Below are 17,575 nucleotides of genomic sequence, written 5' to 3'. Positions count from 1 at the left end.
GTGGGAACTTAATGGGGAAGTTTTCCACATAATTGTAAACCGTTGGGAATTACCAAAGGTGGACATGATGGCGTCCCGTCTGAACAAAAAACGGGACAGGTATTGCGCCAGGTTAAGAGACCCTCAGGCAATAGCTGTGGACGTTCTGGTAACACCGTGGGTGTACCAGTCGGTGTATGTGTTCCATCCTCTGCTTTTCATACCTAAGGTACTGAGAATTATAAGACGTAGAGGAGTAAGAACTATACTCATGGCTCCGGATTGGCCAAGAAGGACTTGGTACCCGGAACTTCAAGAGATGCTCACAGAGGACTTATGGCCTCTGCCGCTAAGAAGGGACTTGTTTCAGCAAGTACCATGTCTGTTCCAAGACTTACCGCAGCTGCGTTTGACGGCATGGCGGTGGAACGCCGGATCCTAAGGGAAAAGGCATTCAGGAAGAGGTCATTCCTACCCTGGTCAAAGCCAGAAAGGAGGTGACCGCACAACATTATCACCACATGTGGCGAAAATATGTTGCGTGGTGTGAGGCCAGGAAGGCCCCACGAAGAAATTTCAACTCGGTCGATTCCTGCATTTCTTGCAAACAGGAGTGTCTATGGGCCTCAAATTGGGGTCCATTAAGGTTCAAATTTCGGCCCTGTCGATTTTTCTTCCAGAAAGAATTGGCTTCAGTTCCTGAAGTCCAGAAGTTTGTCAAGGGAGTATTGCATATACAACCCCCTTTTGTGCCTCCAGTGGCACTGTGGGATCTCAACGTAGTTCTGGGATTCCTCAAAACACATTGGTTTAAAACCAGTCAAATCTGTGGATTTGAAGCATCTCACATGAAAAGTGAACATGCTCTTGGACCTGGCCTGGACCAGGCGAGTGTCAAATTGGTGGTTTTTTTCTCAAAAAAGCCCATATCTGTTTGTCCATTCGGACAGGGCAGAGCTGCGGACTCGTCCCCAGTTCTCTCCCTAAGGTGGTGTCAGTGTTTCACCTGAACCAGCTTATTGTGGTGTCTTGCGCCTACTAGGGACTTGGAGGACTCCAAGTTGCTAGATGTGGTCAGGGCCCTGAAAATATAGGTTCCAGGACGGCTGGAGTCAGGAAAACTGACTTGCTGTTATCCTGTATGCACCCAACAAACTGGGTGCTCTTGCTTTTAAGCAGACTTTTGCTAGTTGGATGTGTAATACAATTCAGCTTGCACATTCTGTGGCAGGCCTGCCACAGCCAAAATATGTAAATGCCCATTCCACAAGGAAGGTGGGCTCATCTTGGGCGGCTGCCCGAGGGGTCTCGGCTTTACAACTTTGCCGAGCGGCTATTTAGTCAGGGGCAAACACGTTTGTAAAATCCTACAAATTTGATACCCTGGCTAAGGAGGACCTGGAGTTCTCTCATTCGGTGCTGCAGAGTCATCCGCACTCTCCCGCCCGTTTGGGAGCTTTGGTATAATCCCCATGGTCCTTTCAGGAACCCCAGCATCCACTAGGACGATAGAGAAAATAAGAATTTACTTACCGATAATTCTATTTCTCGGAGTCCGTAGTGGATGCTGGGCGCCCATCCCAAGTGCGGATTATCTGCATTACTTGTACATAGTTACAAAAATCGGGTTATTGTTGTGAGCCATCTTTTCAGAGGCTCCGCTGTTATCATACTGTTAACTGGGTTCAGATCACAGGTTGTACAGTGTGATTGGTGTGGCTGGTATGAGTCTTACCCGGGATTCATAAATCCTTCCTTATTGTGTACGCTCGTCCGGGCACAGTACCTAACTGAGGCTTGGAGGAGGGTCATAGGGGGAGGAGCCAGTGCACACCACCTGATCCTAAAGCTTTACTTTTTGTGCCCTGTCTCCTGCGGAGCCGCTATTCCCCATGGTCCTTTCAGGAACCCCAGCATCCACTACAGACTCCGAGAAATAGAATTATCGGTAAGTAAATTCTTATTTTTGGCTAAAAATACCTCACATATAGCCTCCGGGGGCTATATGGAGATATTTAACCCCTGCCAGAATCCGTTAAAGAGCGGGAGACGAGGCCGCCGAAAAAGGGGCGGGGCCTATCTCCTCAGCACACAGCGCCATTTTACCTCACAGAAAGGCTGGAGGGAAGGCTCCCAGGCTCTCCCCTGCACTGCACTACAGAAACAGGGTTAAAACAGAGAGGGGGGGCACTAATTTGGCGTTAGAAATATATAAAAAAGATGCTATAAGGGAAAACACTTATATAAGGTTGTCCCTATATAATTATAGCGTTTTTGGTGTGTGCTGGCAAACTCTCCCTCTGTCTCTCCAAAGGGCTAGTGGGTCCTGTCCTCTATCAGAGCATTCCCTGTGTGTGTGCTGTGTGTCGACATGTATGAGGACGATGTTGGTGAGGAGGCGGAGCAATTGCCTGTAATGGTGATGTCACTCTCTAGGGAGTCGACACCGGAATGGATGGCTTATTTAGGGAATTACGTGATAATGTCAACACGCTGCAAGGTCGGTTGACGACATGAGACGGCCGACAAACAATTAGTACCGGTCCAGACGTCTCAAAAACACCGTCAGGGGTTTTTAAAACGCCCGTTTACTTTAGTCGGTCGACACAGACACGGACACTGAATCCAGTGTCGACGGTGAATAAACAAACGTATTCCTTATTAGGGCCACACGTTAAGGGCAATGAAGGAGGTGTTACATATTTCTGATACTACAAGTACCACAAAAGAGGGTATTATGTGGGATGTGAAAAAACTACCGTAGTTTTTCCTGAATCAGATAAATTTAAATGAAGTGTGTGATGATGCGTGGGTTCCCCCCGATAGAAAATTATGGGCGGTATACCCTTTCCCGCCAGAAGTTAGGGCGCGTTGGGAAACACCCCTTAGGGTGGATAAGGCGCTCACACGCTTATCAAAACAAGTGGCGGTACCGTCTATAGATAGGGCCGTCCTCAAGGAGCCAGCTGACAGGAGGCTGGAAAATATCATAAAAAGTATATACACACATACTGGTGTTATACTGCGACCAGCGATCGCCTCAGCCTGAATGTGCAGAGCTGGGATGGCTTGGTCGGATTCCCTGACTAAAAATATTGATACCCTTGACAGGGACAGTATTTTATTGACTATAGAGCATTTAAAGGATGCATTTTCTATATATGCGAGATGCACAGAGGGATATTTGCACTCTGGCATCAAGAGTAAGTGCGATGTCCATATCTGCCAGAAGATGTTTATGGACACGACAGTGGTCAGGTGATGCAGATTCCAAACGGCACAAAGGTGTATTGCCGTATAAAGGAAGAGGAGTTATTTGGGGTCGGTCCATCGGACCTGGTGGCCACGGCAACTGCTGGAAAATCCACCGTTTTTACCCTAAGTCACATCTCTGCAGAAAAAGACACCGTCTTTTCAGCCTCAGTCCTTTCGTCCCTATAAGAGTCATATCTGCCCAGGGATAGAGGAAAGGGAAGAAGACTGCAGCAACGTTTCCCCTTCGCAGGCTCCTGAAGTCTGCTTTACCAAGGTCTCCCTCCGACAAGGAGGCAGTATGGGAAACAATTCACAAGCTGTATTCCCAGCAGGTGATAATTAAATTACCCCTCCTACAACAAGAAAAGGGGTATTATTCCACACTATATTGTGGTACTGAAGCCAGAAGGCTAGGTGAGACCTATTCTAAATCTAAAAAATTTGAACACTTACAAAGGTTCAAATCAAGATGGAGTCACTCAGAGCAGTGATAACGAACCAGGAAGAAGGGGACTATATGGTGTCCCGAGACATCAGGGATGCTTACCTCCATGTCCCAAATTTGCCCTTCTCACTAAGGGTACCTCAGGTTCGTGGTACAGAACGGTCACTATCAGTTTCAGACGCTGCCGTTTGGATTGTCCACGGCACCCCGGGTCTTTACCAAGGTAATGGCCGAAATGATGATTCTTCTTCGAAGAAAAGGCGTCTTAATTATCCCTTACTTGGACGATCTCCTGATAAGGGCAAAGTCCAGGGAACAGTTGGAGGTCGGAGTAGCACTATCTCGGATACTGCTACAACAGCACGGGTGGATTCTAAATATTCCAAAATCGCAGCTGATCCCGACGACAAGTCTCCTGTGCTTAGGGATGATTCTGGACACAGTCCAGAAAAAGGTGTTTCTCCCGGAAGAGAAAGCCAGGGAGTTATCCGAGCTAGTCAGGAACCTCCTAAAATCAGTGCATCATTGCACAAGGGTCCTGGTAAAAATGGTGACTTCCTACGAAGCAATTCCATTCGGCAGATTTCACGCAAGAACTTTTCAGTGGGATCTGCTGGACAAATGGTCCGGATCGCATCTTCAGATGCATCAGCGGATAACCCTATATCCAAGGACAAGGGTGTCTCTCCTGTGGTGGTTACAGAGTGCTCATCTTCTAGAGGGCCGCAGATTCGGCATTCAGGATTGGATGCTGGTGACCACGGAGGCCAGCCCGAGAGGCTGGGGAGCAGTCACACAAGAAAAAAAAAAAAAAAAAAATTTCCAGGGAGTGTGATCAAGTCTGGAGACTTTTCTCCACATAAATATACTGGAGCTAAGGCTAAATTTATAATGCTCTAAGCTTAGCAAGACCTCTGCTTCAAGGTCAGCCGGTATTGATCCAGTGGGAAAAACATCACGGCAGTCGCCCACGTAAATAGACAGGGCGGCACAAGAAGCAGGAGGGCAATGGCAAAAACTGCAAGGACTTTTCGCTGGGCGGAAAATCATGTGATAGCACTGTCAGCAGTGTTTCATTCCGGGAATGGAAACTGGGAAGCAGACTTCCTCAGCAGGCACGACCTCCACCCGGCAGAGTGGAAACTTCATCGGGAAGTTTTCCACATGATTGTAAACCGTTGGGAAATACCAAAGGTGGACATGATGGCGTCCCGTCTGAACAAACAACGGGACAGGTATTGCGCCAGGTTAAGAGACCCTCAGGCAATTGCTGTGGACGTTCTGGTAACACCGTGGGTGTACCAGTCGGTGTATGTGTTCCATCCTCTGCTTATCATACCTAAGGTACTGAGACTTATAAGACGTAGAGGAGTAAGAACTATACTCATGGCTCCGGATTGGCCAAGAAGGACTTGGTACCCGGAACTTCAAGAGATGCTCACAGAGGACTTATGGCCTCTGCCGCTAAGAAGGGACTTGTTTCAGCAAGTACCATGTCTGTTCCAAGACTTACTGCAGCTGCGTTTGACGGCATGGCGGTGGAACGCCGGATCCTAAGGGAAAAAGGCATTCCGGAAGAGGTCATTCCTACCCTGGTCAAAGCCAGAAAGGAAGTGCCCGCACAACATTATCACCACATGTGAAAAAAATATGTTGCGTGGTGCGAGGCCAGAAAGGCCCCACGAAGAAATTTCAACTCGGTCGATTCCTGCATTTCCTGCAAACAGGAGTGTCTATGGGCCTCAAATTGGGGTCCATTAAGGTTCAAATTTCGGCCCTGTCGATTTTCTTCCAGAAAGAATTGGCTTCAGTTCCTGAAGTCCAGAAGTTTGTCAAGGGAGTATTGCATATACAACCCCCTTTTGTGCCTCCAGTGGCACTGTGGGATCTCAACGTAGTTCTGGGATTCCTCAAATCACATTGGTTTAAAACCAGTCAAATCTGTGGATTTGAAGCATCTCACATGAAAAGTGATCATGCTCTTGGCCCTGGCCTGGACCAGGCGAGTGTCAAATTGGTGTTTTTTTTTCTCAAAAAAGCCCATATCTGTTTGTCCATTTGGACAGGGCAGAGCTGCGGACTCGTCCCCAGTTCTCTCCCTAAGGTGGTGTCAGTGTTTCACCTGAACCAGCTTATTGTGGTGCCTTGCACCTACTAGGGACTTGGAGGACTCCAAGTTGCTAGATGTTGTCAGGGCCCTGAAAATATAGGTTCCAGGACGGCTGGAGTCAGGAAAACTGACTTGCTGTTATCCTGTATGCACCCAACAAACTGGGTGCTCTTGCTTCTAAGCAGACTATTGCTAGTTGGATGTGTAATACAATTCAGCTTGCACATTCTGTGGCAGCCCTGCCACAGCCAAAATATGTAAATGCCCATTCCACAAGGAAGGTGGGCTCATCTTGGGCGGCTGCCCGAGGGGTCTCGGCTTTACAACTTTGCCGAGCGGCTATTTAGTCAGGGGCAAACACGTTTGTAAAATCCTACAAATTTGATACCCTGGCTAAGGAGGACCTGGAGTTCTCTCATTCGGTGCTGCAGAGTCATCCGCACTCTCCCGCCCGTTTGGGAGCTTTGGTATAATCCCCATGGTCCTTTCAGGAACCCCAGCATCCACTAGGACGATAGAGAAAATAAGAATTTACTTACCGATAATTCTATTTCTCGGAGTCCGTAGTGGATGCTGGGCGCCCATCCCAAGTGCGGATTATCTGCATTACTTGTACATAGTTACAAAAATCGGGTTATTATTGTTGTGAGCCATCTTTTCAGAGGCTCCGCTGTTATCATACTGTTAACTGGGTTTAGATCACAGGTTGTACGGTGTGATTGGTGTGGCTGGTATGAGTCTTACCCGGGATTCATAAATCCTTCCTTATTGTGTACGCTCGTCCGGGCACAGTATCCTAACTGAGGCTTGGAGGAGGGTCATAGGGGGAGGAGCCAGTACACACCACCTGATCGTAAAGCTTTACTTTTGGGCCCTGTCTCCTGCGGAGCCGCTATTCCCCATGGTCCTTTCAGGAACCCCAGCATCCACTACGGACTCCGAGAAATAGAATTATCGGTAAGTAAATTCTTATTTTTTGTGTGCTTCTGTGCTCAGCTGGTGCACTATTAATGTGAATAGAGAACACTGCTCCCGTTTCATGCCATAACGGTTTTGTTGTCAAAGTAAAATATGTAATCACTTTGCTTTGGAACATTGGTTTCCTGGTTTTTAATGCCCTCAAAGAATAAATTATTGTTAATTTTTATTGTATTTTCTATTCACATTTAAAGTGAACTATGCAAAATACTACAGTAGCTGGCCCAATATGAAAGTACAGAATGCAGCTTTGAACTCCTATATGTATGGTAGTACATGCTGTGACTGAGTCTGAGATATTTATAAATGTATATACTATTTGCTAGTTAATTTGGAAACTATGATAATTGGGGCAAAGGAGAAGATTGGGGGTTCCCATAACAAGCCAATTTTTACAGACCTTTCCCATGCCGTTTAGAAAATGTTTGATCACTATCGGCGACTCCACCAGTTCTTATAAACGTCCCATCTTATCTTTGCCTTGGTAGTTGGTATGTGAAATTCAATGTGTATATGAGAATCATGACTGGGGCTTAGCTATACCAGGATACAATTTATTTAGGAAAGATAGAATAGGAGGAGGGGTAGCAATGTATGTGAAAAAAAGCATAAATGCTACTTTAATACAAAATATTAAAGCCAAAACTGAGGCCCTTTGGGTCACCATAGAAACTGGGAAGAAGGACATTATTCGCATTGGTGATCTATAGACCACCAGGCCAGGGGCAGGATTTGGACAGGAACCTATTGTTGGACATCTCTAAAATGGCTTTTAAGGGAGAAGTCATAATCATGGGAGATTTTAATTTACCTGATGTAAATTGGGAGGGGTCTTTTGCAAGTTCAGCTACAAGTGGCAAATTTCTACATTCCTTACAGGGAGCATCTCTCAAGCAATTGGTGAGGGAGCCCACTCGCAAAGACACAATATTAGATCTAATTTTTACAAATGGTGATAGGATATCTGATCTATATGTGGGTGAGCACCTGGGATCCAGTGATCATCAAGCAGTATGGTTTAGTATAAAGACAGGATCCAACTCCTGTCACACAAAAACAAAGGTGTTGGATTTTAGAAATGCTGACTTTGCAAAAATGGGGAGATGTTTAAGTGATTCATTGGCAGACTGGAGGAACTTGGAAGGAGTGCAGGAGAGGTGGAAAAAACTGAAAAGTGCAATACTAAGTGCAACAGACCTTTGTATCAAAATGGTTAGGAAAAGCACCAGTAAAAGGAAGCCAGTGTGGTTCACAAAAGAAGTATCAACTAGTGTGAAAGCAAAAAAGATGGCTTTTAGGAAATACCAACAGACTCAAAATAATAACGACAAAGAGGTGTATCTGGACAGACGGAAGGATGCTAAGAAAGTGATCAGACGTGCAAAGGCAGAAGCTGAGGAGAAAATGGCCCAGTCAGTAGATAAAGGGGGCAAAACTTTTTAAGTATATAAGTGAAAGGAGAAAATCAAATGGAGGAATAATAAGACTTAAGACAGAGAGTGGGCATTTGGTGGAGGGAGACAAGGCAATAGCAGATCACCTAAATAATTATTTTTGCTCAGTATTTACTACAGAAGAAGGGATGGGGCCACAGTTAAGTTGCAAGGACATTCATAAAAATAAGGTAGATGAAAATACATTTACAGAGGAGAAGGTCCTAACAGAACTTTCAAAACTAAAAGTGGATAAATCAATGGGACCAGATGGGATACACCCAAGGATACTCAAAGAGCTAAAAGATGTGCTGGTTACACCTTTTGACAGAATTATTTAACCAGTCACTAAATACAGGTGCTATTCCAGAGGACTGGAAAAGAGCAAATGTAGTTCCACTGCACAAAAGTGGAAGCAAGGAAGAAGCAAGTAACTACAGACCAGTAAGCCTTACATCAGTAGTAGGGAAAGTAATGGAAAAACTATTAAAAGAAAGAGTAGTGGAATATCTTAAATCAAACAATTTACAGGATCCAAAACAGCATGGATTTACTGGTGGGAGATCATGCCAAACAATTCTTAATGACTTTTTTGACTCTGTGATGAAAATAATAGATCAAGGGGGAGCTGTAGATGTAGCATATCTAGACTTTAGTAAGGCATCTGACACTGTCCCACATCGCAGACTGCTAAATAAACTTGAAAGCCTGGGGGTGGATTATAAATCAGTTAAATGGATAAGAACCTGGTTGCAGGATAGGAAACAGACAGTCGTAGTTAATGGAGTGCAATCTATGGAGGGAAATGTTACCAGTGGAGTACCCCAGGGATCTGTACTTGGTCCAGTTCTCTTTAATATCTTTGTTGGTGACATTGCAGATGGTATTGAAGGGAAGATATGCCTTTTTGCAGATGATACAAAGATATGCAACAGGGTAGACACACCGGGAGGGGTCAAACAAATGATTAATGACCTAGGTAGGCTTGAGAAATGGTCAAGAACGTGGCAACTACAGTTTAATGCTAAAAAATGCAAAATCATGCACTTGGGTCTCAAAAACCCAAAGGCTAAGTATAGTATCAAGGGTACTATAATGGAAACTACTGAGGAGGAAAGAGATTTAGGAGTCACTATTTCAAGTGACTTGAAGGAAGGAAAGCAATGCAACAAAGCAATGAGAAAGGCAAGTCAGATGCTTGGTTGCATAGGGAGAGGAATCAGTAGCAGTAAAAAAGAAGTGATAATGCCACTGTATAGGTCATTGGTACGGCCCCATCTGGAATACTGTGTCCAGTTCTGGAGACTCTATCTCCAGAAGGATATAAATACATTAGAGAGTGTACAAAGAAGGGCAACTAAAATGGTGCATGGCCTACATCACAAAACTTACCCGGAAAGGCTAAAAGATCTTAACATGTATAGTTTGGAGGAGAGAAGGGAAAGGGGGGACATGATAGAAACTTTCAAATATATCAAGGGTCTTAACAAAGTTCAGGAGGGAAACATTCTTCAAAGGAAAAGAAGTATTAGAACTCGAGGGCATACATTGAGACTGGAGGGGGGGAGGTTCAGGGGAAATTTAAGGAAAAATTACTTCACATAAAGGGTAGTGGATAAGTGGAATAGCCTCCCATCAGAGGTGGTAGAGGCTAAGACTGTAGGGCAATTTAAACATGCTTGGGACAGGCATATGAATATCCTTACAAAGAATTAAGGTTAAAAAAGGGTTGAGATTGCATAAAGGATGGGCCAAGTGGTTCTTATCTGCCGTCAAATTCTATGTTTCTATGTATATAACACAAAATAATTATTTTAGCTCACAGTTCGAGATGCTTTAAATCAGGCATTGGATGAAGAATTGGAAAGAGATGAAAAGGTGTTTATCTTAGGAGAAGAAGTTGCTCAATATGATGGTGCATATAAGGTATGGTATATCTGTGCCTTTTCACTTCCAGGGCTTAAAGACTGTGGGGGGAATTCAATTAGCAGCAGTGATTTACCGCACAGGGAAAAGGGTGAAAGCCTTGCGCTTTAATGCCTGGGGATACTCTGTGACAGCCCCTTTTTCTCGCATGGTAAATTACCCTGTAAGCGCACATTAACCCACAGAATCCAGGTTACATTCACCGACCTATGGGTTAACACATTCGTGGGAACCGGCAAACAGCCATTTAATGTGGATTTCTTTTCAAGCCCACTCAGGCTTGAAAGAGAAATCCTTATTAACTTAAGTCTGCTCAAGTTGAATAGTTCCTCTGTTTCAATCAGCCTGCCTTTAAATTACCGTGGCTAATTCAATTCCCCTTGTGTGTATACCGCAAAAGGACTATTAAACATGACTTGAATGAGGTCATGCTAGAACTTTTTGTTAATGGAACCGATGAGCAGACTTCTAAAAAGGTAAAGCTGCAAAGAAGAACTGTGATGTAGATGGATAGAGGAAGTGCTGTTACATGTGACCACACATGGGGGCAGATGTATTAACCTGGAGAAGGCATAAGGAAGTGATAAAGCAGTGATATGTGCAAGGTGATAAACGCACCAGCCAGTCAGCTCCAATAAGTAAATAAACAGTTAGGAGCTGATTGGCTGGTGCCTTTATCACCTTGCACATATCACTGGTTTATCACTTCCTTATGCCTTTTCCAGGTTAATACATCTGCCCAATTGTCCGTTATATTCATATCAAACCGTACTACATGCAAATAAGTGTTGTAACACATTCTAAAAATAGAACCACATAAAATAGATGCAGTGGTGTCAATGCAAGTATGCAGGTGTAAATGTATGATGAGAGAAAAGAACCTTACAATAAAATGCATACCGGTGGACCTGCAGGTATGACAGTAGGACATAAGATATTACAAAATGAAAGGCAGTAAGAGGAAAGGTGTTAGAGGTAGTAAGGTGCAGCAGATTGTCTTAAGTTACTGGCATGCTGTGTACAGGTAAGCGAGAGCTAGATTTGACACCATAACCTGTTGTTTGGACTGGTAGGATCCCAGCAATTTATTTAGGTAGCCAGCTAGAAACTAAAGTTTATTTCTCTTACGTCCTAGAGGATGCTGGGGACTCCGTAAGGACCATGGGGGTATAGACGGGCTCCGCAGGAGATAGGGCACCTAAAAAGAACTTTGACTATGGGTGTGCACTGGCTCCTTCCTCTATGCCCCTCCTCCAGACCTCAGTTAGATCTTGTGCCCAGAGGAGAATGGGTGCACTGCAGAGAGCTCTCCAGAGTTTTCTGTGGAAAAATAATTTTGTTAGGTTTTTTATTTTCAGGGAGTCCTGTTGGCAACAGGCTCCCTGCATCGTGGGACCGAGGAGAGAGAAGCAGAGCTGTTTTGTTAAGTTGGGCTCTGTTTCTAAGGCTACTGGACACCATTAGCTCCAGAGGGAGTCGGAACACAGGTCTCACCTGGGGTTCGTCCCGGAGCCGCGCCGCCGTCCTCACAGATGCCGAAGATCGAAGCCGGGTGAGTATGAGAAGGCAGAAGACCTCAGATCTTCATGAGGTAAGGCTGCGCGCCATTGCTTCCATTCACACACACAGAGCAGCACTGAAGGGCGCAGGGGGGGCGCCCTGGGCAGCAATAAACCTCACATTTGGGCACTGACCAGGTAGATTAGGCTGCTGGGCAGTAATTCTACGATCCCCCGCCATTTTCTATAAAAAAAATCACCGGGACCGAAGCCTGCCGTCGGGTGGGCGGAGCTTGATCCCCAGCACTAACCAGCGCTATTTTCTCCACAGAAGCTGCATGAGGAAAACGCTGGCTCCCTGGTCTCTCCCCTGCTGAACATTCCGGCTGGAAAAAAGAGGAGGGGAGCATTTTGAGTGCAGTGAGTGGGAATCTGGTCAATATATATATATAATATATGCGCTATCTGGTCATATTTTTCCAGTGTTATTAAGCGCTGGGTGTGTGCTGGCATACTCTCTCTCTGTCTCTCCTAAGGGCCTAGTTGGGGTTTTGTCCCCTTATAGGTTAATCCCTGTGTGTGGGGGGTGTCGGTACGTGTGTGTCGACATGTCTGAGGCGGAAGGCTTCTCCAAGGAGGAGGTGGTGTGTCCCCGTCGGTTGTGCCGACTCCAGATTGGAATGACATGTGACATATGTTGAATGCAAGTGTGACATCTTTACATAAAAGGCTTGATAAGGCTGATTTAGGGGGGACATCAGGGGGTCAATCCTCAGATTGGACCGACTCACAGGGCCCGTCGGGGTCTCAAAAGCGTCCCTTAACACAAGACACTACTACCGACACGGATTCTGATTCCAGTGTCGACTATGACTAAGTAAAATTGCACCCTAGGGTGACTAAAACCATTCAGTGTATGATTGTGGCAATAAGGGATGTGTTGCATATGGTGGATGAACCCTCTGTCCCCGACACAAGGGTACACATGTTTAAGGAAAAGAAACAGATTATTAACTTTCCCACATCTCATGAATTAAATGAATTCTTTGGAAAAGCTTGGGAGACTCCGGATAAGAGACCGCAGATCCCCAAAAGAATTTATATGGCAAGGGAGATTTGGGAATCACCCCCCACTGTGGACAAAGCCCTGACGCGCTTGTCCAAGAAAGTGGCGCTACCGTCTCCTGACACAGCAGCCCTTAAGGACCCTGCAGATCGCAGGCAAGAAACTACCTTAAAGTGTATTTATTCTCATACGGGTGCTGTGCTAAGACCGACAATTGCGTCGGCATAGGTGTGTAGCGCAATTGCAGCTTGGACAGATGAGCTGTCAGATCAATTTGATAATATGGATAAGGATACTATATTCCTAACTCTAGCCCATATTAAAGACGCAGTCTTATTTATGAGGGATGCTCAAAGGGACATTGGATTGCTAGCTTCTAGGGCCAATGCCATGTCTGTCTCAGCGAGAAGATCCTTATGGACTCGCCAATGGACGGGTGATGCGGATTCCAAGAAACATATGGAATTACTACCCTACAAGGGTGATGTATTGTTTGGGGATCGGCTGACGGACCTGGTTTCCACAGCCACAGCAGGTAAATCAAATTTTTTACCATATATTCCCCAACAGCAAAAGAAAGTAACACCCTATCAGATGCAGTCCTTTCGGTCGCACAAGTCCAAAAGAGGTCGGGATCCTCTTTCCTCGCCAGAGGTAAGGGCAGAGGCAAGAGAGCACCTGCTTCGGCAGGTGCCCAGGAACCAAAGTCCTCCCCGGCTGCTCCAAAACCCACAGCATGACGCTGGGGCTCCCCTGAGGGAGTCCGCACCGGTGGGGGCACGTCTTCGACTTTTCAGTCAGGCCTGGGTCAGTTCGGACCTGAATCCCTGGGTGTTGGAAATAGTTTCCCAGGGTTACAAATTGGAATTCGAGGAGGTGCCCCCGCGCCGATTTTTCAAATCGGCCCTACCAGCTTCCACATCGGAAAGGGATGTAGTGTTAGCTGCAATTCAAACGCTGTGTATACAGCAAGTGATAATCGAGGTTCCCCTGCACCAGCAGGTAAGAGATTACTATTCAACCCTATTTGTGGTCCCGAAACCGGACGGTTCGGTCAGACCTATTTTGAATCTGAAATTCCTAAACCTGTACATAAGAAGATTCAAATTCAAAATGGAATCTCTCAGAGCGATAATAGCCAACATGGAGGAGGGGGAGTTTATGGTGTCTCTGGACATAAAGGATGCGTACCTTCATGTCCCCATATATGCCACCCATCAGGAATACCTGAGATTCGCTGTACAGGATTGTCATTACCAATTTCAGACGTTGCCGTTTGGACTCTCCACGGCCCCGAGGATTTTCACCAAGATAATGGCGGAAATGATGGTGGTCCTGCGCAAGCATGGAGTCACAATTATCCCATACTTGGACGATCTCCTGATAAAAGCGAGATCAAGGGAGAAATTGCTGAACAGTGTGGCGCTCTCGTTGAGAGTGCTCCAGCAACACGGTTGGATTCTAAATCTACCAAAGTCACAGTTGATTCCCAACAACTCGACTACCGTTCCTAGGTATGATACTGGATACGGAACAAATGAAGGTCTTCCTCCCAATAGAGAGAGCCCAAGACATACAGAACATGGTCAGAGACCTGCTAAAACCGAAAAGGGTGTCAGTTCACCAATGCACTCGAGTTCTGGGAAAAATGGGGGCGGCCTACGAGGCCACTCCCTTTGGCAGGTTCCATGCAAGGACTTTTCAATGGGACCTTCTGGACAAGTGGTCCGGGTCCCATCTGCACTTACATCGGAAAATAACTCTGTCCCCAGGGACCAGAGTGTCCCTCCTGTGGTTGCAAAGTGCTCACCTCCTGGAGGGTCGCAGGTTCGGAATTCAGGATTGGATCCTGGTTACCACGGACGCGAGCCTCCGAGGATGGGGAGCGGTCACACAGGGAAAACATTTTCAGGGTCTTTGGTCAGACCAGGAGTCCTGTCTACATATCAATGTGTTGGAACTCAGGGCCATTTACAACGGCCTTCGACAAGCGGAGAGTTTTCTTCGAAACCTACCGGTTCTGATTCAATCAGACAATGTCACAGCAGTGGCTCATGTGAACCACCAAGGCGGGACAAAAAGCAGAGTTGCGATGGCGGAAGCCACAAAGATCCTTCGCGGGGCGGAAAATCATGTAAGCGCTCTGTCAGCTGTCTTCATTCCGGGAGTGGACAACTGGGAAGCAGACTTCCTCAGCAGACACTATCTCCATCCAGGAGAGTGGGGACTTCAGCAAGAAGTCTTTGCAGACGTAGCACGTCTTTGGGGAACTCCTCAAATAGACATGATGGCGTTACACCTCAACAAAAAACTTCAGAGGTACTGCGCCAGGTCTCGGGACCCTCAGGCAATAGCAGTGGACGCTCTGGTAACACCGTGGGTGTTCAAATCGGTCTACGTGTTTCCTCCTCTTCCTCTCATCACAAGTGTTGAGGATCATAAGACGAAGAAGAGTACGAACGATACTCGTTGTCCCAGACTGGCCTCGAAGGGCCTGGTACTCGGATCTACAAGAGATGCTCACAGGAGATCCCTGGCCTCTTCCTCTGAGGGAAGACCTGTTGCAGCAGGGGCCCTGTGTGTTTCAAGACTTACCGCGGTTACGTTTGACGGCATGGCGGTTGAACGCCGAATCCTAGCGAAAAAGGGAATTCCAGAAGAGGTCATCCCTACGTTAATAAAGGCTAGGGAGGAGGTGACGATAAGACATTATCACCGTATCTGGCGAAAGTATGTGTCTTGGTGTGAGACCAAGAATGCACCTACGGAAGATTTTCATCTGGGTCGTCTTCTCCACTTCCTACAGACAGGAGTGGATATGGGCCTGAAATTAAGCTCTGTTAAGGTACAGATTTCGGCCCTCTCGATTTTCTTTCAGAAGGAATTGGCTTCTCTTCTAGAAGTCCAGACGTTTGTAAAGGGAGTGCTGCACATCCAGCCCCCTTTTGTGCCTCCAGTGGCACCATGGGACTTGAACGTGGTGTTGCAGTTCTTAAAATCACACTGGTTTGAACCGCTTACCAAGGTTGAGTTGAAATTTCTTACCTGGAAGGTGGTCATGCTGTTGGCTTTGGCATCAGCAAGGCGAGTGTCTGAATTGGCGGCTTTGTCACACAAAAGCCCCTACTTGATTTTTCATGTGGATCGAGCTGAATTGAGGACACGTCCGCAATTTTTGCCTAAAGTGGTTTCTTCGTTCCATATGAATCAACCTATTGTGGTGCCTGTGGCTACAAGTGACCTGAAGGATTCCAGATCCCTGGACGTAGTCAGGGCCTTAAAAATTTATGTAGCCAGGACGGCTAGAATTAGGATGACAGAGGCTCTGTTTATCCTGTATGCGGCCAATAAGATTGGCGCTCCTGCTTCGAAGCAGACTACGGCTCGCTGGATCTGTAATACGATTCAGCAGGCTCACTCTACGGCTGGATTGACGGTACCAAATTCGGTTAAGACCCATTCCACTAGGAAGGTGGGCTCTTCTTGGGCGGCTGCCCGAGGCGTCTCGGCTTTACAACTTTGCCGAGCGGAGACTTGGTCGGGGTCAAATACTTTTGCTAAATTCTACAAGTTTGATACCCTGGCTGATGAGGACCTAGCGTTTGCTCAGTCGGTGCTGCAGAGTCATACGCACTCTCCCGCCCGATTGGATGCTTTGGTATAAACCCCATGGTCCTTACGGAGTCCCCAGCATCCTCTAGGACGTAAGAGAAAATAAGATTTTAAACCTACCGGTAAATCTATTTCTCTGACGTCCTAGTGGATGCTAGGAACTCCGTAAGGACCATGGGGAATAGCGGCTCCGCAGGAGACTGGGCACAAAAGTAAAGCTTTAGGACTACCTGGTGTGCACTGGCTCCTCCCCCCTATGACCCTCCTCCAAGCCTCAGTTAGATTTTTGTGCCCGGCCGAGAAGGGTGCACATTAGGGGCTCTCCTGAGCTTCTTAGTGAAAGTTTAGTTTTAGGTTTTTTATTTTCAGTGAGACCTGCTGGCAACAGGCTCACTGCATCGAGGGACTAAGGGGAGAAGAAGCGAACCTACCTAAGTGGTGGTAGCTTGGGCTTCTTAGGCTACTGGACACCATTAGCTCCAGAGGGACCGAACACAGGCCCAGCCTCGGAGCTCGGTCCCAGAGCCGCGCCGCCGGCCCCCTTACAGAGCCAGAAGCAAGAAGAGGTCCGGAAAAATCGGCGGCAGAAGACATCAGTCTTCAACAAGGTAGCGCACAGCACTGCAGCTGTGCGCCATTGTTACTCAGGCACACTTCACACTTCGGTCACTGAGGGTGCAGGGCGCTAGGGGGGGGCGCCCTGAGCAGCAATGTAAACACCTTGGCTGGCATAAATACACCACATATAACCCCCAGGGCTATATGGATGTATTTTAACCCCTGCCAGAACTCACCAAAAAGCGGGAGAAAAGGCCGCCGAGAAGGGGGCGGAGCCTATCTCCTCAGCACACGGGCGCCATTTTCCATCACAGCTCCACTGGAAGGACGTCTCACTGAATCTCCCCTGCAGTCCTGCACTACAGAAAAGGGTAAAAAAGAGAGGGGGGCACTAACTTGGCGCAGTTTTGATACTAACAGCAGCTATAAAGGGAAAAGCACATTTTATAGTGGTATTCCTGTCTATATATAGCGCTCTGGTGTGTGCTGGCATACTCTCCCTCTGTCTCCCCAAAGGGCTAGTGGGGTCCTGTCCTCTATCAGAGCATTCCCTGTGTGTGTGCGGTGTGTCGGTACGATTGTGTCGACATGTTTGAGGAGGAAAATGAGATGGAGGCGGAGCAATTGCCTATTATAGAGTTGTCACCCCCTAGGGAGTCGACACCTGAGTGGATGAGCTTATGGAAGGAATTGCGTGACAGTGTCAGCTCTTTA

At 46.7% G+C, this 17,575-nt stretch overlaps 1 protein-coding gene across 2 annotated transcripts in view; it reads left to right on the top strand.

The window, feature by feature from the left end:
• PDHB (pyruvate dehydrogenase E1 subunit beta) overlaps positions 1-17,575 on the top strand; it is a 49,461-nt gene that overhangs the window by 4,924 nt on the left and 26,962 nt on the right. Inside the window, exon 3 of one of the 2 annotated variants that reach the window (XM_063940880.1) lies at positions 10,019-10,126. The exons of the other annotated variant lie outside the window; for it this stretch is intronic. Coding sequence (XP_063796950.1) covers positions 10,019-10,126 — 108 coding nt within the window. The remainder of the gene's footprint in view (positions 1-10,018; positions 10,127-17,575) is intronic. 2 annotated transcript variants of the gene reach the window in all.

Source organism: Pseudophryne corroboree, chromosome 9 (assembly GCF_028390025.1).
Source record: "Pseudophryne corroboree isolate aPseCor3 chromosome 9, aPseCor3.hap2, whole genome shotgun sequence".
NCBI lineage: Eukaryota > Metazoa > Chordata > Amphibia > Anura > Myobatrachidae > Pseudophryne > Pseudophryne corroboree.
This window is presented reverse-complemented; position numbering and strand designations above follow the sequence as displayed.